Here is a 24478-nt window from a genome sequence, read left to right on the forward strand (position 1 = left end):
GTAAGAATTTCTTGATGTAAGGAGGGCGAACAGAGTGTAAAACCACTGTTTTACATCTGCTCAAATCTAAAATATACTCATGTAGTGGAGATCTCACTCACTCATAGAGGGTCGTTCCAGAGTCAGCATGTTTTATTAATCAATGCAAACACTACAGTGGACGATTTTGGTGATTAGTCCCCCCCCCAGTCCCCCCCCCCCCCGTACCCACCCTCTGGATGACTGGAAACCAATTAGTGAAATCATCTCCGCGGAATTTGAATGTAAAGAGTGCCCAAAGGTTTCAAATGATTTTGTTAAAAATTGTTACTCTGGTGTGATTTTAATTATTAAAAAACATTTTCTATTCTGTTGACTTTACCCTATATGCCCTGCAAATCTGTGTGTTCCTGTTTCTTTCTGCAAACAAATGTTAAAGAGCTCCTGGAATAATCATGACAGCTTCCACATCCTGTCATCCTTCTGCAGAAATAATTGCTTGAATCGGCTACTTGGGTTAAATATTGCTTTTTGAGGCGCTTGGCTGAGGACTGGTTGGTGAAGTCCCTGCACAGGTCAGCAGGGGGTCAGGGGTCATGATCTGGACAGTCCCCCGGAGGATATTAAAAACAGGCTTTAGAGATGCTGAGGTCAGCAGCCGTCTGAGCCAGAGCCAAAGGTCAAGGGCTGCTGATTAAGTGGCCATTTCCTGTTAGTCCCCATTGACCACACATACAGACAGGAAAATTTACCGGAAGTTAATTAAACCTGGTTGCTAGAAAACTTGGGGAACAACTGATAAAAAGGGGGGGGGGGGCGGGCAAACACACACACACACACACACACACACACACACACACACACACACGATAGCAGGTTCACTGCCGAGGAGATTTTTACAGAGGGAATTAAAAAGAAAATCCACTTTCAAAATAACAGCCTGTTTAGCTAAAAAAATACAACGAAGGTTTGATATTCTTAACATCAGATTTTCACACAATAATGGGACTGTAGAGTATAGATGCAAACAAACATTGATGGATGACTTTCAGCTCAATAATCTCACATTAAAACCGATTGAGAAGCAACACGAGAGAGAGAAATGAAGGCAGGACCTCACAGCTCGGGTTGAAGAATCCAAACATTTTGGAGGGAAAGTCGGTAGAAGCTGTTTATGCCTTTCCAGCCACTGAATGATCCTATGTGTATGATCCCTTAGCATAAGAATGGAGATGGGGCCTGTGAACTCCTCTGACACTGACCTTTCTCCCAGGATGTGAATAGTATCACTCAAGGGCTGCCCGGCAGCCTTTCACTCAGACCCGAGCCTTGCCCTCGTCTAAAACTCCTAATCAGGCTGATTTAATGTATCCTACACATCCTTCCTCACCACCCACCCCACCGCTGCTTCAGAGGAGTCGCTCTGTAGCCATTTACCGGAGGCACACACTCTTTACACTCCTGGGCTCCTCTGGGCCCCTGCACTTTGGGAAGTTAGAGGAGCTGGTTTGAAACAACAGGGGGCCCTTTCTCCTTGCAGAGTCTGCTCTTTGTAATCAATTGGTTCCTCCTCTAAGGAGCTGATGCTTACGTTGGATTTCTCAAATAGTTTAAGAATGATAATATGTAAAAAAACAACCTTTTTTGAAATGAGTAGAATGCTGCATAGCTTTTGCTGTCAGCGGAAATTGACTGTGGAAGCAACAATCAACTCTGAATTAGAGTAGGAAAAACAAAAAAATCAAGCTCTACATTTAGCTAATTGTTTACATTAATTTCTAATGCAAAACATAATTTTGGAGCATGTAAGGTTAGAGACCGATTAGGAATTCTCTATAGGAAAAAGGGTGTGGTGCTGAAAGGACAGTGCCAAGTAGAAGCTGATCCCAGAACAGATGAATACACATTAGACCGACAAAACGTTTCTCAAATAAAAGTTTGCACGCCATCATCGCAAAATAAAACCTCAAAATATCCAAGAAAGGTACAGTAGGCCTATCAAAGTGAAATAAGGTCTTTAAAGCAGCCTGATTCTCCGGTTTGGGTTCAGCCTTTGTAAATATAATTTGAAGAAACTACGTGCAATTCTATGATATTCCTACAAAAAAAAAATGAGGTAGGCTATAGCCAGTTTACAAATTTGCAAATAAATAATTCTTAAATCATCTTTAAAAAGTATATTTCAGTGATCAAATACAGTCGTGTCTTTTTTCGTTCTTGCTTTAGTTGCCTGGATGTTAATTTACACCTTTTCATTTACGACTTTACATGAGTGTTTACAGCCAACGTGCCTCCTTTAATTGATGCGTAACACCATCAGTGCTGCGTGCACCGCCTCTCGGTGCAGCTCATTCCCGGCCTGTAATGCAATTAATGTACAGCCGGTGTAACGTGCTGTGGTTCCTCTTTAACAGGATTCTGTTAAAGGCCACATGGCACACACATGATTATTTGGTTGGGGTTTTAAATGGTGGGTGATAACATGACGGCTCGCCATGCGATGAAGTTGAGCTATGATTGGGTTGTTAATAACTAATAGTGCAAAAACAATGCGAATACCACTTTTGAATCAGACAATTGTCGAGGATACAAAAAAGTAAACTCACGTTTATTGCGCAACATGCCGCTTGCAGCTTCCAGCCCTTTGATTTCCATTATCACTCTTTTATGAGAATTTTTAAAAGATCTATTTTTTTATTTACGATATTTCCTGAGTTGGTTTTTAGAAGGCATTAAAACGAAAATTAACTTTAATTACATATAGCTATGGAAAGTGCAAACATGCTGTCACGATCATTCAAGACAATGCAATATGAAAATGTACATAAAAGACAACGTCACGTCAATAAACTCTAAAATAAGCGAAAAAAGAGAAAAAAAGGTTGTAACCTAATTAACGATTCAAATACAGGCAACCAATAGGTCTGCCTTATTTAAAAAAAAATTATTAACTTTACAAACCTTTTGTGCTTAATCTTGATATCTGTTTAATTTATTGCTAATTTAAAGGGAACTGGGAAAAACAATTTACATTCAAGATGTCATCTGACCACACAAATATTGCCTTCTAAGAAGCTTTCCGCTCTTAATATGAGTGTTACAAAGCAGGTGGAATAAGTTGATGCAGGTTAAGTGTTTGGTGCTGCACAGGCAAAGAAACTTGGTTTCTAAACTACAAAAATCTTTACTTCTTTGCTTGTGACCAACCAACAGGATGCCCTCCTGAGAGTGTGTGTGAGGAGAGGAAGCGTCTGATTCTTTATGTCCTGTTTTGTCACCATTCTTCTGCTTGCACATCAATGCCGTTGTCTACTGTATATGTGGGGACAACATCCAAGAGGGATAAACTCCTCTGTTATGACGACTAGTTTTGTCTTGTCTTGTGGTCTTACACTCCTCAGACTGTGGTTTACATCCAGACTGTAAAAGGACACACTACATCCGTTGGCTTGTTGAAATGTCCCCCAAATAAATAAGCTGTTTTACAAATTTACATCTGAACAGAGGGAGTAGGACAAGGGATCTCAATAAGACAATAGGGACATTTTGTTTCGTTAACAATAACATAAATGCATGTCCACTGAGTCAAGAAGAAAAAAAGGTTTAGAGACAGGAGGGAATAAAGAGTGTGACAGTGAGGAAAAAGAGAGATGAGCCCACATCGAGACACAATCAGCGGCGTGCGCATGCTCACATGAGGCTCATCAGAGCTTCACACTGTGCAGGTTGGCATTTTTCAAAAAGCCACATGAGGATGCAGTCGTTCCATTCTCACACAAATTTGTCATGACACGCTTGGTTAGCTCAGCAGTGATTGGCTAAAGACAATGTTGACCAGCCAGAGGTGAAAGGTGAAAAATGTAGCATGGCTACTTGGAAATGCTACTTACCGTAGCTGGAATCTGATTCTCTTTATGAATAAAATCAAATGATAGATGTGCAAAAAATATTAACACCACAATCATTTTGACTACAAATATATTTGATTTTAGTTTAAATCCATTTTCTGCATGATGAGAAGGAGAGATGCTATAAATGCAATAAAAAGCTAACCTTTTGTTTTCACGGTCCTCATATCTTTTGACAATCCTTGTCTCCCTGAGGTCTTAGGGTCCATCTCTGCAGGAATTCAAAACCACATTCCAACAGGCTGATTTTAGGGTGATTTACCATTCAGCATTCATATTGACACAGGGGACTTGAACCGTGTCTGATGTGTGGCTGCTGTGTGGCTGCTGTGTAAGCCTTTGACCCCAGACTGTCTGGGGGGCCACGGTGACAGAGAGTCAAGGTCAAGGGGAAGGGGGAAGGGCGTGAGCAGCATCTGACGGGTGGAAGGGCTCCCTGTCTGGGAGTGAAGAACCCAGACAGTCCCAGACGTCTATCTGAGGGGAGACCGTGTTGTGTGTGAACCCCTTTAGATCTCATCCTACCCTGTCTGTTCCCACTCACCTCCGTGGCCCTGGAGGGGGAAACGCCCGCTGATGTCTAGAGGCCAGCAGGGACTTGTTTCCCATACGGAAGAGAAACACAAATCTGAATTTCACTAATCCTTTTGATGCAGATAAACACACACCCACAGTCTTAATTTACCATTTCAATTTACAATCTGCTCTCTCTCTGTCTCACTTCCACAAAAGCTTTTATCTTTACATCTGTCAGTGAAACGCTTCTTTTTCACCTAAACTAGGACACAGGTGCTTAGTCTCTGGTCATTCAATAATGCTTATTGTCTACCTGCACTTTCAAACCATAACCACAACTAGTTCTGTTCTTATTATCCAATATCCCACTATTTATCTCTGTATTGTACTTTCCTGTTAACTGTGATATCTGTGTTAATTGTGTGTATATGCATACAACACAAAACAACATAGACTTGCACTAACATGTCCGTATTACCAGGCTCTGGAATTGTTTACATTTATAGTTGGAATGTGATCCTAATGGTTTTTGTGTTAGTACAGTTTTAAGTTGGTTTTTTTTGTACAGATATTCATTTAAAACATTAAAATATCCAACATAGTCTGTAATCCACTAATTAATTTAGAAAATGTTGTTATTTTTATGCCTGAACATTTGAAGGGACACTGGGTTATGAAGGAGCATTGTGACCCCTTTCAGAAAAAAGGTGTCCATGAAGGACCCCCTCTCATATTTCAGACATCAACTCATAGATGGTGTTGTCAGCTTCACCAAAGAGTAACCAACACTCTTTAAACATCAGATGGTTTTATTTAATTACAGGCATATTGGACCTTTCTTTGGTGTTCATGATTAGGAAGTAATAAATCCTGCTTGTGCATAAACATCTTGAACTCAGATTCAAGTTGAGCACAGAGAAACTTTCCTTCTTCAGCAGCTGAATGTGAAAACCGTCTTCTAGTGTCAAACTCAGCGCATCAAACCCTTCTGCACAGTGAAGCTCAACCATTGGAATCAAGCAACAATAATTAAAACTTTTTTTTTAAAAGAGCTTTGAATGCAAAATCTTAACAGAATATTTTCTCATTGTTCTAAGGTGCTTTTGCCACAACCGCCGCCAGGCTCACATGCACCAGTAGATTATTACAGTGCTGGAACATCTATTTGAAGCAGGAGCAGCTCCCTCTACAGGAAATAAACAGTGCCACTTCTAAGAACAGCAGAAACATAGTACTATACGCCCCCAACCCCCCTGTTCACTATGCCAACTAACATAACCTGCCACACACACACACACACACACATAAGTACACACACGGTCACAGATATAAGGCCCCCCAGACCTCCCGGGTGATCCGCAGTGGAGCGTGTAGCCACCTGTCAATCACCAGATTTCAGCCGCCTAAAGAGAGACATTTCGTCTGGGAGCACGGCAGCCCGTCCCTCCCCATACATTCTGCCTCAACTAGCAACCATCGCCGGATGACTGAGAGGCTTTGTCCCATCACAACGGGAGTCCACCATTGAACCCAGGAGCCCGTAGCAACCAGAATTAGAGGGTGCCAGAAAGGGGTCTTTTTCTGTGAAACGGGGGAGTGAAAGTTCTGTTCTTGTCCCTTGGTCTGGGATTCATATCAAGGGCCTGAATAGCATCGCCTCCTCCTTTTAAATGCTGGTGTAACGGAGCGTATGAAGGGGCTAGCAGTGAGCGGATAGGATCATGGTTAATCTGCTGTTCCTCTCCACTGTGGTCCGATAGGGACACTTAAGCAGCCTCTGTGGACAGACAGTGGTGTGGGGAGGCCTTTGGATACCTGGGGAGGCCAGAGCTGGGAGGTTCATCAGCACGTTGCAAACAGAAAGGGAAAAAAGTGATGGACAGTGTCGGGAGAAATGCTCAGCTCATTAAGGCCCTAGGCTACCAGTACAGCAATATAAATCCTCCACCACAAGTAAAAGTGTTGTATTTAAAAACCTATAACTAAAAGTAAATTATCAGTATTTGCAGCCGTAGCCTTCTGGTTTTGCAGAAAAATGTCCCCGAAATGAAATGAGTGCATTGTTGTGTGAGCATCGTTTTGTTGGTGTAGCTTGTCAGGGTGGAGCTGATTTTACTTTATACAGTTAAGTATTTTAGTCCAGTTGTTCCCAACTTAAGGGTTGAGTCCCCTCTAGTGTGTCCAGTAGTGGAAGACGTATAAAGTATTCTGATCAAAGTAATATCTAATATATAAGTGCATAATCTGGTGAATGGCCCCTTTCAGAGTGTAACTTGAATTGCATTCTTATCATTAATGCATTAACATGTACGCATGCTTTCAATGTTTTAGCTGATTAACGTCAAGCTTTATAACAGCTTCAAACAGTTAAGCCTTGTTACTTGTAAAGTAATTCACTAATACATGTTGAGTAAAAGGTATGCTTTCCTCTGAAAAATTTAGAAAAGTATCTCAAATTTGAGTCAGCTAAATGTCTGTACTTTCCAACACTGAGTGTTTCACAAAATACATTTAGCTCGATAAAGGGTCAGACAAATTTGCCTATTTTTTGGGGACTTTTCCCAAATATTTGCTTTTGTTTGTCGAATGATTCAAGATTTGACCTCTTTGGGCCTTACACAATTTTTTTAATGAAACAAGCTAAGACGTTTTGAAGAGAAATAACTCAAGGGTAACTGGTAACAAGTGATGGAAATGTAAAACGTGAGAAGGGTCCCCAAGCCCAAAAGGTTGGGAGCCAATACTGCGATATTATAAGCTTATCCAAAACATTTTTTTAATTGTAAGCTTTACCTGTATCTTTTAACTAAATTATTTCTTTTAAATAGTATCTCACAAATGTATTAAGAAACCTAAATAAATAAACATGGTTATTTTCCAGCGCTGGTGATGAGGACAGGACTGATGTCGGGAAGTGCCTGTATCAGGCATCAAGAAAGACAGTCCAAATATAAATAGTAAAAAGGTTTTGGAAGTCAGATGTAGCTGCTGAGAAGTTACCTTTAGGGGACACTTAAACTGCACAAAACGTGAGCAGATTAAGTATAGAAAGAAAAAAAGTCATGTCTTGAATAGTTTATGACCAGTTCTGTGGACTTGCGGTTTCTTTCAATAGGAGCTTTTACGACTCTCTTTATAAGGAAGTGAACATGGATCCCTGAATACTTCCCTAGCTGCTGTAGATCCTCGTAACTGTAAAGTGAATTTAGGGGAGTTTTACTGCAGAGTGACTGACACATATACTGTAAACTGTAAAACAGCAGATGATATTTGCAGTCAATAACCATTAGACATATTTTGCCAATTCATTTTCTTAGAATATTACTGAAAAATAAGAAAACAAAACTGAATGCCCCCAGCCAGTTGCTCTAACACGACCTCCCACGTTGTATTTAGCCCTGTAGTGCTCCGTGTATTTAACGTCGAATAGACGATTACAAACTAATCTCAACCTACAAACAACATCACTTGCATGCAGAGAAAACATGCTTTTCCTGGGATGTTCTTTATCATTAATGAGCATCCCCGTGGCCCCCTGTATAGGAGTAGGTTTTGTGCAGCTCCCATTCTAAGCTCTTGTCCTGCACCCTCTTTCCCACCGTCTCCTCCCCCCCACCTGTCAATCAAAGATCATGATTGAGCTTGGATGGCTGGCAGTCAGTCATCAGCACTGAAAGTGAGGCCTCATTCTCTGTCTGTCCCTCCCCCTTTTCATGCCCCCTTGCCTCCTCAAGTTTTTCCATCTTACCTTCTCTGTGGCCTCTCGGCCCCTCCCCTTGCTCCCCTGCACAGTTTGTGTTTCCCCTGTGTGGAAGTCACATCTACGGTCAGTGTCAAAGGAGGGTGAACGTCTTCAAACTTGGCTGTCATGATGCCATGAGGCTTGGCTCCCTCAACCTCAGAGGGGAAGGCCTGGTATCATTTATAAATAAGTCTGATTTAGTTTTAACAGGCCCTCGCATTTGCCCTGTACGTGGCTGATGAATAAACATGAGTAAAGTTGGGGCAGGAACTGGGGGTAGGATGAGAAGAGGCCCGGTTTGTGTGCCTGTGTGTGATTGTGTGTGTGTGTGTGTGTGTGTGTGTGTGTGTGTGTGTGTGTGTGTGTGTGTATGTATTTGGGGGGTATCGTGGGCAATGGGGGAGCCTTTCTTCCCAGCAGGGCTGCATCTCGGTTAATTGGAGCACTTGTGGCACCATTTCCTCCTTTACTCAAACACGTTACTGATGACAAAAGAAAACAGCACTAAGCCTGCCTTTGTTAGCAAGGAGACTGGACGAGGTGATGGATTCCTTGCTGCTACTAATGTGTGGGAATCATCCGCACTCCCACCATGAGCTGCTGCCTGCCTTCGATCATTGTGACACCGTGGCCAGGTGGGTGTAAGACAGAGCACATAGAAATTACAGCTGTCAGGAAATTAAAAAGGGCTGTAAATCAGATATAGAAATTAAGTGCATAGTAAAATGAAATTCAGTATTTATAGACAAGGTCAATTTATTGACTTTTTTCATAATCATAATCATCCTAAATCTACTCCACATTTCTACCCATTAATGTGCAAAAAATGTAACCAATATTCAGAGTATAAATCCAAAGGAATGATCTGTATCAATCATTCTAAAATGATAGACTCCTCCAGCATATGTGTGTAGCCCTGTCAGTGATCTTGCCCTTTTGCCACGCTTTGACCTGAGGTCATGATGATGAGGCTGGTCTCTAGCTTGTTTTTGGTCACCCCAGTGTCCCGAGAGAGCAATAAGGGTGTGATCTTTACCCTCCGTCTGACTCCACTAGAGAGGGGACGCTGAAGGGCTCTTAAATGAGGGAAACAACTGATTTCCTGCTCTTTTAATTAGTAAATTTGGATTTATTTAATCAATTATTTCCTACAAAATTAACTTTTTAAAGTGGTTAAGTTATTCAATTACTGAAATGAAGGAATTTCTTAGACTTAATTTATGCACTTACAACACTGTATTGATTCCTTATTCAATTTCAAAATTACATCACCAAAAAAAACAGCATGACATAAATATTCTAGTGTGTACAACGTTTAAATGTAAAAATGCCATTAAATGTGGCAAAATCGTTAATTTTCAGATCAATAACATGGATCATGGTAGATAAAAATATCTACTACTACTCTATCTACTTCTTTTCTGTTTAAAATTTATAAGCAGTGTAAACATTTAATAAATGGTTTATGATAATCTGTAGTGTAGGCTAGTTGTGAGCATATCTCAGTGTTTATTAATGTATTTCTTAGCAACTACTCTTGTAGGCACCAGAGCTAACATCTAATTATAGTGTCTTATAAGACATTTATTAAGTGCTTACATAGTGCTTATAAATGCTAAAGTGTTACATTCCAGTGTTGAGTAGTTATTTCCAAATTAATATCAGAGCTTGTATTTTTTAAAATCCATAATCAGTAACTTGATCCATACCTCTCAATGTAAAACATGTTAATGAAAACACCCACAATTATTTTTGTTTTGAATGCATCTAACTGTAATATATGGAAACTCAACTAAACATGACAAATGAAGCTGACAACATAAAGTTGAAATAAAAATAAATAATTAGAAAACGTGATCGACTGGACAGAGTTAGCGGCTTTAGGTCTAGCTCCTGGCCTAAATTTGTGAAATAGTTGTTTTATAGTGTTCCAACTTTTATATTTTACCATTTTGTGCTTGTTAGAGTTACTTGAAGCAGAATGGCAAACAAGAACAAACCTCACTGTGGCGATACAGACGCCATTGCAGAGGCATTACTGTAGAAACAGAAAAGCTACTTCAAACCACGTTTGAGGGCTGCGTGGAGGAGGATCAGAACTAAAACAACTGCCTGATGGACACGGACCTGTGTCCTGATTTTTGTAGCACTGCTGTTTGACATGATTACAGAGACTGTGTTTCTGAATACTGGCAGTACAGAATAGTCACCAGGCTACGATGGGATTCCCCCTGAATTTCATGCAGGTTTTTAGGAGCAGTTGGGCCCTTTCCTTCTTAACATGATTTACTTCTCTATTCAAAAGGGCGGATTCTCAAGGGATGTTAACAGAGCCTTAATTTGCTTACTACTGAAAAGGGATAAGGATCCTACAGAGTGTTCTAGCTATCTGCCTCTGAGCCTGCTTAACGAAGACATACAAATCTTTGCAAAGCTTCTAGCCCATCATTTGTCAAAATTATTGAACCCTGACCAAACAGGATTCATAAAAACTAGCCGCAGACAATGTTAGACGCCTTATCCACATTGTTGATTCAGCAGAGGACAGTAAGACCCCAATGTCACTTCTCTCTTGACGCAATAAAAGCCTTTGACAGACTTGAGTGGCCATTTTTATGGTCAGTCTTAGAGGTGATGGGCTTTGATAACATTTTCATTGGCAGGATTTGTTGAGTCCTGCTTTCTTTGTCCTCTTTTTAGAGCCGCTGGCTCAAGCCATTTGCCAATCGAACCCTCTTCAACGTGTTGAAAGACATGAAAAAATTGATAAATAAAAAAGCCAACAGATATCAACAGGTGTTTTCAACTTTGGTTTGAGTAAAGTCCATCGACTTACACAGTTGTGTAGACATCCCAGTATTAATCCACATATTAACCCACGTTCCCTTCCGCTTTTGGTGTTCCTGCATATTTACTAACCAGCTATCGGGTGGCCGGTGAAAGCCCGCCCGTAGTCTTCTCTGTCCATTGGTCGTCTCCGTCATGCTGCTGGCCCTACGTATCCATAAGTCCGTAACCGTAGTGTTACCGGGGTTAGCTTCCGTTTCAGGGAAAGGGGGCGTCCCCCTTACCTTGTCAAGGTATGCTAGGTTAGCCTCCATGTGTTCGTTTCACAAATGTAGGCTACTTTCAAATTCATGGATTGTTTCCCTCTAGTAAACTGTCCCCATATATTACCACCTCACACGGAATGACGGAATTTCTGGGTTCTCAGTCGGAAACTATACACATCTAAAGGAAATGTCACGGTCGGAAAGATATAACGGTATTTGCTCTATGAAAGACATTGACAAAGACGAAACCAAAGGATATTTCCTTGATAATTTTTAACCAACCCAAACATAGATTGTCTTTGGCACCTATAGAACATTGCACATCACCACAAGCCTGTAAACACAGAGGCCTCAATGAAGAGAAGGGAGAGCATTGCAGCGCTTGGGAGCATCCTAAAAAAAAGATATACACAGACAGTAAATATATATACGTTTTATATATGAAAATGCATCACATGAAAATAATTAACAGCCCTTTATGCACTTTATGTCCGATTAAAGCACAAGGCACATATCTACACACGTTCTTGGAGTGTGCTCCCGTTGGTCAGTTCTGGAACAGTATTGCATCCAAAATCTATGACTTTGGCCACGGCACGGACAAATGGTGCCCCAGGGGAGACTCTGGACACGTGGCGGTGCATCGCGGACTCTGTGAGGTCCTGTGTCCTGACTCTGTGTAGCACAAGGCTACAGCCCGGACCTCTAACTTTTGCAGGTGTTTGGTCCCTTGTCTTGTGTGTCTGTGTCTCTGTTTCTGCGTGTGTTGTTTTGTCTCCTTCCCTTTCCTCTGTTCAATTATTGTTTGTAAAAATGTTGTTATTATATTGTTGTTTTTTATTCTTGGCCCTGGGACGTGTTCTCGTCTCAGTGTATTGTTTGTAATTGTCACCACTTATTTCTTAAATATGTTTAAAAAAATATATTTTTTAAACAGATCACCAAAAAAAAGGTGTGAAAAAAAAATGTAGCCTATTTAAAGAAAACAATACAAAACATAATTCAAATGTTTCTCTCACAACCACTTAAAGTAAAATTACTTATGTTCTCATGGACATGTTTAAGTTGGTTTTAGTCTGAACCTTTACATCTGGTTTTATGTGAAACAAGAGAGAAATTCTGCAGTTTTAAGTCAGCAAATCATTCCACAAATCACAAAGAATGCCACTCATCTTATACATATATATATTAGATTTAATATGAATTGATTTCAACTGAAAATATGTATTTTGTAAAACAGAAAAGATCTCATTCCACTTGCAGATTTTTTCACTTCAAACAAACAAACAAAACCCTGGTAACGGAGATACTGAATATTCACTGAAAAATGACTTGTTTTAATTGGAAGGGAGTAATTTATATTAACATTTCTGTCCAGCAGGAGAATATAAAGGAAAATATGGGCAGTGTGATAAAGACAGAGATCCATCAGGTTCAAGCCCTAGCGTCAGGTCTGCTCCATGGTGAAATTTGACTCCGCTCTGAAAGAAAGGAGCATCATTTAATGTGTAAAAAACAAGGAAACCTCACGGAAAGGTTGTAGCTCACAGCGTGGGGTGTCAAGGTTTTGATACATGTATTTTCTTTTATGGCCGGAAGTTAAACCTGGACATTCCTATCACTCTACTGGGTAGAATACACTGACTCATTAGAAATCACATCATTTATATTTCCTCAGTACACATGACTTCAAGGTCACTTTGAAAAGCTGCACATGCGGAGCTGTACTGTAGAAAAAAACAAAAAACATCAATAAACAGCACAGGTGAGCTTCACTGCACAGCACACAGATCACAAGGTCCATGTCAGCATTACATAATCTAGTCCCCACTGAATGGCAGGGATAGAGCCTCAAACACCTTCTTAGAGGCATTCTGAGATTTCATTGGGAATTCTTGACGCCCCCCCCTTGTCCGACACAATCCAGACATTGTGTTCACTCTGTATTTAACAGTATGAATTGACAGTATTCCTAACAAAGGGTCAGAATCACAGTAACATGAAGTCTCTGCAAATGTGGATCTGCTGCCACCAAGAGGAAACTGAATGCAACAAAGTCCACAACAACACAGGCACTTCCTGAGATTAGCATAGCTCCACGACCAGAATACTGTTGTCAGATGAACTAAAATTGACACTTACACATCTTTGTTCTGCATGTGGTTGTTGTAGTGAAGGACTGGTGTGACGGCCTCTTCATCCTCAGGAAGCTGTGAACAACAACATGACTCAGGGAGAATAATAGTTGCTCACTAAAACTACTGGTAAATGTATTATGATATGTTCACTTGTTGATGTCATGAAATGGAATTTATGAACCCTTTCTCTGTAAACAGTGGTGACAGAACGACGGTAGACCATTCAATAGCGTACACAATGAGTGGATAAACATGGTAAGAAACACAAAACAGTCAAATGTTTCTGATCAGAATAGCAAAAAAATCATTAATTCATTCATTCTGTATTTATAACTTTACAACTTCTGTAAATTAATTAAATGAACTACCGATTGCCTTTTGGTTTGATATTGACATTCCATCTGTAAAAACCTCTTCGTGGTTATGAGGAATACTCTTACCTCCCAGTAGGTCTCATCATTGAAACAATTGTCATCTGCGGGATCACCCCAGATAGGTAATCTCAAGAAACAACCTGAAAATAATACAAATAAGTAATTATCCCAACACATTCCTGCAAACACATTCATCTTGTTATTTGCATACTGTATATTTTTGGTTAAACAGTCAAACTGAAGGGTTGTTGAATCTCTTATTCCTTACCGACAAGGATGCCTCCGCCCACACCAAAGCAGAGAGCCACACAGAGGCCTGCAGCCTGATACCCACCCTGCTGTGTGGGTACCACGTTTTTGAAATCACCCTCAAAGTCAAAGGTGTTAATGAGCCTTTAATACAGAAAAAGAGCAGAAGTCACAACAATGTTGTTCTTTCAGAACAAAGAGCCAAAGAATTCTTTTACTGGTTTTTAATCTTCTATCCATTATTTCATAAAGTTACCATGCCCTTGTAAGCAGGGTCACTCACCCTTCTTCGCCATAAACGGCCTTGGATGCAGATGCAGCAGTAATGGCTCCCACAATGCCACCTATGACTCCTGGCATGGCGTGCAGGTTATGGATTCCACATGTGTCCTGAATCTTCAAATGCTTCTCCATGAAAGGCTGAAAGAGACGTATCAGTTGATATTAGTTAGGCTTACTTAAAAATCTCAACTTATCTTTGTATTTTCAATTATGTTGGTGCATTTCTGTAGCTATCGGGATTGATGAACACTTTCAAAAACTAAACGGAGGCCTTTCTCATAATAGCTGTAACACAATAAACCAGATAAACACCATACCGTGAGGAAGACGTATCCCAGTGTGGAGATTATACCGCAGCAGAATCCTACGATCAGAGCACCATAAGGCATCAGCATGAACTCTGCTGCAGTCCCCACTGCAACACCTCCAGCAAGAGTGGAGTTCTGGATATGAACCTGGAAAATACGAGAAAAAAAATGCATCTGTTAGTCACAGAAAAAATTGTGTTTGAGCTCTCTTTACTGAAAAATGAGTTGTTCAAGTGGGGCAAAAGGCATAGTGTTTGAAAATTCAACAAGGTGAACTATTTTAGCTATACTGTCAGCTTGACAAATATACACACCCACTATTATCATGTCCATCTTACATATTAGCTTAACTTTATGAGTCTTCATGACAGACAAAAAAAAACTGATAGTCGTTACCATGTCTAGTTTTCCATGTTTGTTGAAGAGACTCGAGATGGCCATACACGTGAGCACAGTTGAGGCCAAAGACAGGTAGGTGTTGATGACTGCTCTGTGCTGCCCGTCCCCATGGTCTGAAACGGCTGAGTTGAAGCTGGGCCAAAACATCCACAGGAAGAGGGTTCCTATATGCAGACAACACGCTGGATCTCAAAAATGCATCAGATCCAAATTATCTCTAGAACAATAGGAAGTATTGTGAAAGTAAATACTGTAAAGAAATCCTGCCCACCAATCATAGCAAAGACATCTGAGTGGTAGACGGAGCCCTGCAGACGACTGCTCTGGTTCAGGTTTGGCCGATAGAGCATCCACGAGATGCAAAGACCATAATAAGCTCCAAATGTGTGGATGGACATGGAGCCCCCAGCATCTCTGGCCTACAGGAAAGACGATATTACCAGCAGATTCAATAATTAGAATTATTCTATTATATTATAAGAATTCTATTAGGTGTTTTACTATGGACTATGGATGTGTTTCACAGGATTAGGACATATGTTCAGTTTCAGCATCAGAGTGCAGTTGAACCTAAATACACAGATGTGAGAACATCCAACTTACAGTTGGTGTGTTTAGCGAGTTGTAAAAACATCATCAGCTACTGTACACCATGAGATGTTCAGAAAAATGATATTAAAATGTAAAATAAATTATTGTTTCAACTTACATGTATGACATTCAGGATAATATACTCATCCACAGCAAACAATGTGACGCCAAACAGAGTCATAACCAGCAGCTGGACAGCACTGACTTTACCCAGCACTGCCCCATAGGCTATTAAGCAGCTCGCCACACAGAAGTCAGCATTGATCAGGCTAGGGAAGGAAACAACGTCAAAATTTAGTGGACAAACAAGGAAACATAAAACTATTTGTAATCTACGGGGCCCCCATGGGGTCAGCTGAGAAGAAGAAAACTAAATATCTATCAATTTAAAAAGGATTATTACAGTAAGATTAAATAAGGTAGTGTCTCCAAACGTAATATTTTTGTGTCTGTGTTGTAGTTTATAGACGATCCCTAAGCACAGCTACTGCTACTAGAGACCAACGTTTTTTCTCCAGGTTGGAGGACAGCTCATTTAGATGAAGATTTGTTTGTTGTTCATTGTTAACCTTACTACATTAGGCAATATGCGTCATTTGTGATTTAATACGATTTTGCTACAGAGTAATTGATGCTAGAAGTTTGAATCTTTGAACGGTTCGGTTTAGTTTTTTTTCTCAGCTGACCCCAGGGGGGCTCCTTAGTAATTTGTACTGCACAAAAAGGGATGCAGTAAACCAAGTAAAGAGTACAACCATTCAAGAATAACTAGGTCATTTTGAGCACTTACTTACTTTAGTTATCCTACTCTTTCACTGTCTCTCCCTTTCCACAGGAATACAGCCATTAAATACAGTCACTGGCCACATTATTAAGCACCCCTTGCTGGTACCATTAGAAGATAGGTACATCATCTGTTTTTTCAATCTTCTATTTTCCAAGTTTGGAGAGCCTGTGACAATTGCAGTCTCAGTTTCCTTTTGCTGACATGTGCTGCCATTCTTGTCTAATCTCTGCCCTCAACAAGGCGTTTTCTTTTTTTTGGACCATCTCTGTAAACCCTAGATATGGTTGTGCATGAGAATCTCAGTAGGTAGACAGTTTCTGAAATGCTCAAAACAGCACACACCCATAACCATGCCAAGTTCAAAGTCACTTTTCTTCCCCATTCTCATGCTTTGTTTGCACAACAGCAAATCATCTTGACCTTGTCTACATGCCTTAATGCATTGAGTTGCTGCCACATGGTTGGCTGGTTAGATGTTTGTGTCAACAAGAAGTTAAACAGTTGTTGCACATAAAGTGACAGGTGAGCATAAGTTGAAAAAGAGTAACTTAAGGCGGCACCTCAGCAGTATCTGTTTACCTCCAAGCTATTGTTTCCACAAACACTATTTTTCCTACTGCCTAGACATATTATTGTGGGATCATGTCAGGCAGACTGGTTTTTCAAACTCACAGTGTATCCATGTGTTTTGTTCTATGACAACCATGCAAGTGGAAATCTGCAGTATTACGCATTCCCAAGTAAAATCAAAGGAGCCAGAGCTGAATAACATCACTTCTGTGAGATGGCCTTTCATGCATTGTATTATCATTGAGCCGCAGGTTATTGTTGTTAGTTGTATACATTCATCAAAATTAAATAGAATGAGAAGAAGAGATGCTTTGGACTCATTGAGAATAAAACCAAACAATTACTTTTCAACTCCAATTCTGATCTTTCCCTCCCCATCCAGGGAGTGGAACCAGCCTTGCATTAGCAATGCCCATTGGATGCCGAAGGCTGCGATGAGGAAGTTAAAACCCACCGCGCCGAAGCTGTAGCGCTTTAGAAATGTCATCAGGAAGCCAAATCCAACAAAGATCATTACATGGACATCCTGGAAACCTAGGGCAAAGACAGAAGACGGGAGGGATGATGATGATCAAGGGAATTGGCACAACGGAGGAAAGGGTTGCAAAACCAGAACATTAGATTAAGTTATTAAGTTAACACAGGAGTCAATGCATTATTAAAATAAAGAAACAAAACAAGGATTCTGCAAAATAAGTTGTCAAGGTTATGATATTGGGTATATACTGTACATCCTCCATTTGACAATCAGTATTTCTATACAGGTATGCAGGTATAGTCCCTCTGCTCTCTGTAATATGTTTTCCAAAAGACACATTATATAATTCAAAAAAATAAACATACAAATATAGCATTGCATCAAGACATTGTTATTTCAACAATGAGTATTGTTTTAGCCAATCAATTTCATGTCTATGATTAGCTCCTACTTATGAATGAGATCACATATGAACCATTTTTGTGCTTTTTGATCAATTTATATACATTTACGTATATAACTATTTATGTGTCCTTGTGATGTGATACTGTCTGTTCAAGTGTAGTGAAAAATCCTCCCGATACCATCGACCACTGGAAATGTACTGGAGAGGACATTTTAGACCCCTATTCTTAGGCTTCCATCCCATGTTATAACAGAGCAAATAACCTTTCAATCCTTTCATTGCCATTTCTCAGAAACTATAGACGAATATCCAAACTGCCATGTCTGTCAGACATCCTGGAATCACTGGTGAATAAACAATTTAAGGTGTTTCGGAGGATCCATTTTGAGCTAATTTTAGTCTGGCTTTACGCTTTTTAGCACATTGGTACAAGCTCTGCTCCTTTGTTTGTAAATGAAGTTGTATCAGCCTTTGGGCAAGTTACTTCCAAAATGTAATACGTTACTGTCATTTGAGAGTAATTTGTTATATTGCAATATTACAGCCTCTGAATTGTAATGCCTTTTACTAGTTTTGAGTTACTTTCACCAAAATAACGGAAGAAATAGGCTATAACTTGGTAAAGGTACTTAATTGTCACATACACACACGTGTTGAAATTCATTCTTTGCATTTAACCCATTCCTGAAGGGAGCAGTGGGAGGCAGCTTACAGCGCCCGGGGACCTGCTCCAGATCTGAGCCAGTGCCTTGATCAAGGGCGCCAACTTGAGAACCTAGTACATGTTTTTTGATGGTGGGTGAAATCGGAGCACCAATTTGTTTTTTTAATAACTTAATCTAATTTTGTCCGTACTATCTCTGGTTGGACCACGTGGACAGTGACAAGGCAACATCGTTTCAACGCAGCGTAAATTCCATCTAGGCCTGCGTATTACCTTCTTGCAAATTGAGTCTCTGCAGTTATCTCAACCATCAAATTCCAGCAACAGGAAACGTTACTCTTTCACTTGCGACCTTTTTTTAAACCTGCAAACTTCTACTTGCTCTATGTAATTGTACTTTCTTTTGTAGCCGTATCATCCTAATTTATTTATTAAATCATTTTCTTAATATCTTTCTTATGGTGGTTTATTCTTTTCTGTATAGTTGCTTTGTTGTTGTCTTTGTAATTACTCAATGACATTGCAAATGAGGGTCAGCCCTCAAGGATCTACTGAGTTTAAATAAAAGCTAAATGAATAAAGACTTATAGGTGTGTAGGTGTATGTATGATAATGCACAAATATAACAATAGAAGGAATAAAAAAAAATCCTTATAAGGCATCTTTTATAACTAACAACAATTCCATCTGCTCAGGAAGTCATTGGGGTTGTGCTTCAAAGTCTCAGAAACACAGGGACCTTTTTTGGGAGACAATTCATGTGACACACCTCAGGACTTCCACTGTACTATGAAACATGAGTTTCTATAGAAACATTTACAGCCCAAACCCTGGATCACATCAGATTGGATGTAACAAATAACAAAGGATTCAAGATTTTCCAGGATCCTCATATCAACACTAGCGGTGTCATAGTGTTGCAAAAGAAGACCTCTTTAAATGATACATGGTGCCCTGACAACAAAACTATGTCAGGATGTTCATTTATCATCTGACATTCAACACCATATCTGAGATGGCTTCTCGTCAGCCTGAAACTGACACCGAAGTGTAGAATACAACCACACAAATATAATAAGCCCAGCCCAACTATATACGTACATTATCATTAAATTATATATAAGTTAATCATAACAAAGCGTGTCTTTGTCTGTACAAAGAAGAAGTGTTGATTGGTCGGCTACAGTTGAACTGAAAAGAAACCCTGAGCATAGTCAAGTCCCCATGGGAATGTGCACCTGGGGTGTCAAAGCCTTGTCAGCAACATAGGAATAAAACTAAAGGCCAATAGAAGTACAGCAAGTATTAATAAAATGATAAAACAAAAATCAAAAACAAAAAAAGTGCAGAAATGTGAATGCATAAAAATGTAGTACAAAGGCAGGTGTGTAAAGAATTAGGGGTTGCTAGATTATCAAATTAGGAAATACAAGAGATGATTGAGATATTACACATTTGAAAAAGAGATTATTTTTGAGAAGGAAGAAATAAAAACACAAAATTTGGTCACTTACTTGGATATCTGAAGTAGAAGTCATTCTCAATGTCGGATAAATTGTGAGCCTTTTTGAAATCTACCCAGTGTGAATCTGATTCTTCATTGTAACGAACAAAAATCCCAAACAAGATGATCATGGCAGTTTGCCACACAAAGCACACTGCTGGAAAACTGATGTGAACATTAGGATTCTTTGGATAGTCACATAGTTGCCTGAAGCTTTGAACACAGCCCATTGTACTGGTTAGTTTTAATCTTTTGTATGCTTTTTGTTTCTTTTTAAAGTAACAAGAGGCACAACTGAATTATTCAAGTGAGCCGTCTTCTGTAAAAGTACCCCGAGCATCTTAAGCAAATGTAAAGAGGAGAAAGATGGGTGTTTGCTTTAATGTGAGGACACTCCCACAGTCACTCCTTCTTGCATTGCACTTGACATGCACTAGACACTGTTCAGGTGACGTATCATAACCCGCATTTTGTTTTGTCTACCCATCAACCGTGCAGAATTTGTCCTCTGGGTTTAATTGTTGACAAAGCATGCAGTTTAATTTGCCAGCCAATTAGGAATGTATCTTTGCCATCTTCATTCCTCATTACCACTAGTTTTACGTGTCTTTTTGAAACTCATGGTCAATAAACCATAAACACTGACACAGACACTGTAAATAGCAGCACATAATCACACCTTTGGTGGAAAGGTGGAAAAAAAAATAGAATACAATGATTTGCAAATCCGTTTCAATCTATATATTCAATTGAATACACTACCAAGACAAGATATTTCATGTTCAAACTGATAAACCTAGTCTTTTTTGCAAGTATTCACTTTGAATTTGATGCCTGCAACACGTTCCGTAAAGCTGAGACAGGGGCATGTTTACCACTATGTTACATCACCTTTTCTTTTAACACTCAATAAGCATTTTGGAACTGAGGACACCGATTGTTGAAGCTAGATGGAATTCTTTTCTATTTTTGCTTGATGTACAACTTACCTTGTCGGTTGCTTAACAGTCCGCGGTCTGTTGTATTTTGAAGAGCCAGATGCAAAGGCACAAAAGTTTTATAACAGGTTTACACAGCTGTAAATTTTAAGGTGTGTATATGTGTGTAGCCTGGCTCTGGCCTCCTCCGTCTGGGTTTGCGGTAGGTTATATTCGCAGGTTTTGTCCATTTTCTCAAATGTTTGGCGGTCCAATAAGCGAAACAGAGGGAGTGGCTGAGAACGATGACGTACTTCGGGAATCTTCGGGGAGTTCTGCACTGATGGCGGCGGAGAAAGATGCGAGAGAAGCCATTTGGTCCGTTGTGGCAACTCTGCCAAATATCCAGAAGTTAAAGAACTACGAACATCAATCTTGCTAAGGTTTGTTGGTGGCCCTTCTCCCCATGGGGTCCAGGAAAAGTTAGATTTTCCAGTTTGCTCCGTTAGGGCTGAAGGAGTTAGCTAAGGCTTACGCTAGCGATGCTAAGCCAACGTCACGATCGTTAGCAATTGGTTATGGCGGATCCAAAGGGGCTCTTTGAAGATCCAACGGTTTTAAACTTCAACGGAATACCCGCTTTCAAGGAAGTTAACACTTACTCTCTGTACAAATGAAATGTACAAGAGCGTGTAAAGTTATTGAGATTCTTTCACAGAGACCAAGGTCATGATTTTCCACTTGGCTGCTCTGCAAGCCTCGACCAGTAAAACAGCAACAGTAGCTTTTTAAAAATGGCCCACTAATGTTCAAAACAGATCTCTTCCATTATGTTTCATGGTTACTTATTCCTATTTACACTTGTTAGTTAGACATTTAAACTTCCTGGATCTGATGGGAGAAGTTAATTTGCGAAAAACATTACATCAATCTGGTTAATCTTTTAACTCAATCTAAATGTCTCTACATGTGTAACCTGCCCACTCTGTTTGACCCTGCTGTTTCAAGCTAATTGTACTTGTGGTATTTAAATGGGTCAGGCTGGAGTCACAAGAGTCACCCTAAACAGATGCAGCATGTCAGAAACTGAAAAATGTCTTTACTTGTGCCTTTGGGGAAGTGAACGCTCCCTTCTAAAACAGTAAACTGTAAAAGCATTTCCATTTACCAGGCCAAGAGTGCTGGACAATCAAAGTTTAACATCTCAGTTTTACGGTTCCTGGTCTAAAGAGAACTCAATTTTCCAAGAACCAATAAAATGATTTCTCCAGAGGTGAAAAACAAACATAGGGTCACTGTCACAACAACCCACTGTAGATCAAATATTTGTAACAATGTTCTTGCAGCTTCTCTTTTCTTATCTCAGTTGTTACTCATTTATCTGAGTTGAGAGGAGGCATGAAGACACAGATGTTAGAGGGAAGAGTGCCAGTGAGGTCTATATGTGAGCTGGAGGTGAGCTGTATGAGCTTTTTATGTTAGAAATACCAGGAGGAGAATAGAAACAGGCACTTTTCAGACAGCTACTGTCCTCAAACTTCTTACACAACACCAGTCTTGCGCAGGGTGATCAGCAGGCTGTCATGATATCCATCACAGTATTAACCATTAAGTGACAGGAGTTAGAGTTTTTGAGCTAGAAGCATGACCATCTAATGTGCGCTAGAGCCTTGTTTCTGGGAAAAAATGGACTCCACACTCCCCTCAGCTCTGCCGTCTGCACTTCAGGTTTGCCTGGAGGAGATAAAGGCATGGATGTCTGACAACTTTCTTCAAATAAATAGCAGCAAAACCGAAGCCATCCTGATCGGTACCCCACACCAAACCCAGTCCTCCTCCCTCAGCAGTACATCCATTTTTGGTCATCACATCGCCCCGTCTACCTCTGTTACAAACCTAGTAGTCAGACTTGACTCAAATCTTACATTTGACACCCACATCCGCCACCTCTGTGAGGTCTCCTTCCTGCACCTCAAAAACATTGCCAAACTCCGTCCCTCCCTCTCCCAACCAGATGCTGAGAAGTTGATCCATGCCTTTGTCTCCTCCAGGTTGGACTTCTGTAATGCCCTTCTCGTCGGGATCCCTGGCAGGAGCCTGAAAAAGCTCCAGCACATTCAAAATTAAGCTGCCCGGGTCCTGGCGAGGAGGCGCAAATATGATCACATCACTCCGGTCCTGAAATCCCTCCACTGGCTGCCCATTAAACACAGAATTCAGTACAAAAACGGTCTCCTCACCCACCAGTGCATACATGGAACTGCCCCTGCCTACCTCAGTGAACTCCTCACCCCACACACCAACTCACGAAACCTCCGCTCCTCCATCTCTACCTACTGCCTGCACCAACCAAGGACTAAACTCTACTATGAGTGACAGGGCCTTCCAGGCAGTCGCCCCACGGCTCTGGAATGCAGACCCTAAGAGACCTTAAGGGCCCCACAAACTGTGGAGATTTTTAAGAAGGGCCTAAAGACATTCTTATTTCAAAAGGCCTTTTAACAGTCATAGTTTTAATTTTAGTCTTGTGGTGTTTTATTGCTACTTGTTGATTTTGTTATATTCTAGAAACGGTTTTTTAACTCCTTGCTACTGTAGCACTTTGAGATTTCATTTGAAATGTGAAGGGCATTATAAAAAATTTAAATAAATAATTATTAGCTGTTATTGTTAAGGCCTGAAGTCAGTTAGAAATCAGTCAGTTGGTCTGTTAGTCCATTCTTCTTGTCCTCTCCTTTTCTCCTCTTCCTGTGGCAGTATGTGTTGCTAACGTGATTTGCGCAGTGAGGGAGGAGGAGACAGCATCTTCAATGGGTCAAACATGTCCATTTAATGATAATTATAACTCTTAAGTCTGTTCTGTTCTGTTCCCAAAAGCGTGGGTCCAGACGGCAAAAATATTATTATCACAAGAGAGATAAAAGTCTGGTCAACGCATTGATGTGGTTTTTATGTTGGTATTGTCAAATATGTGCAACGTTGTCTGCATCCTCCCAGGTATATCTTTCCATTGTTTCATTGTTTATCAACGACAGGTGATACAAACAGAGCCAAAAGTTTAAGTCCAGGGAATTCCATGGTTATTTGCAAATTTCCTACATTTGACCAGCCATGATCTATGAAGAGTGAAAACTGTTGGGGAGAGAGACATTTATTTGGAAACATTTCAGAGAATTGACTTTCAATGTTCAGGAAACATAGTATTTTTCTCATACTGTCATTTTAAATTGACATGTATTCACCCCAGTCAGAAACATTTTAGGGTCTTTAAAAAACCTCTCCCGAAAAAGCCCAGTCTGATCTAATTGGTCAGTGCATCCACTTTCGGAGTCTCTGAAACTGCATCATTCATTGCAGTCGAGGTAGTGGCACTTTCTACGTATATATAGTAGTTGTGAAATTACAAAGGCATGAAAGCCCTGACGGCTCGATTGTTTAAAGGAACCTGAACCCGGGCTGTGTGTATTAGGCTACTCTGTAGATGGAGCATTTTGAAACTCACAGTATTTATGTAGCACCTCAAATATCGCTTTTTTAAATATAGGAGCTTTAAGAAGTCCTTCATCCCAAGTGCCATTGATCTAACTAGTAAAGGCTGGAATCTCTGTGAGTG

At 40.2% G+C, this 24478-nt stretch overlaps 1 protein-coding gene and 1 long non-coding RNA gene across 2 annotated transcripts; both read right to left on the reverse strand.

The window, feature by feature from the left end:
• Positions 1–5227: 5227 nt before the first annotated feature.
• Positions 5228–23837, reverse strand: LOC117948468. Its single transcript, XR_004657448.1, has 4 exons — positions 23666–23837; positions 22472–22534; positions 7842–7844; positions 5228–5241 (listed from the first exon to the last, which is right to left on the reverse strand). It is a non-coding gene; the product is annotated as an uncharacterized LOC117948468 (long non-coding RNA).
• Positions 11996–20322, reverse strand: rhcgb (Rh family, C glycoprotein b). Its single transcript, XM_034878069.1, has 11 exons — positions 19959–20322; positions 17241–17430; positions 15658–15808; positions 15220–15367; positions 14946–15112; positions 14559–14696; positions 14243–14379; positions 13979–14103; positions 13777–13850; positions 13341–13408; positions 11996–12679 (listed from the first exon to the last, which is right to left on the reverse strand). The coding sequence occupies exons 1-11, from the start codon at positions 20176–20178 to the stop codon at positions 12646–12648; spliced, it is 1452 nt and encodes a 483-aa protein (XP_034733960.1). The 5' UTR covers positions 20179–20322; the 3' UTR covers positions 11996–12645.
• Positions 23838–24478: the final 641 nt, after the last annotated feature.

Source organism: Etheostoma cragini, chromosome 8, assembly GCF_013103735.1.
Source record: "Etheostoma cragini isolate CJK2018 chromosome 8, CSU_Ecrag_1.0, whole genome shotgun sequence".
Taxonomy (NCBI): domain Eukaryota; kingdom Metazoa; phylum Chordata; class Actinopteri; order Perciformes; family Percidae; genus Etheostoma; species Etheostoma cragini.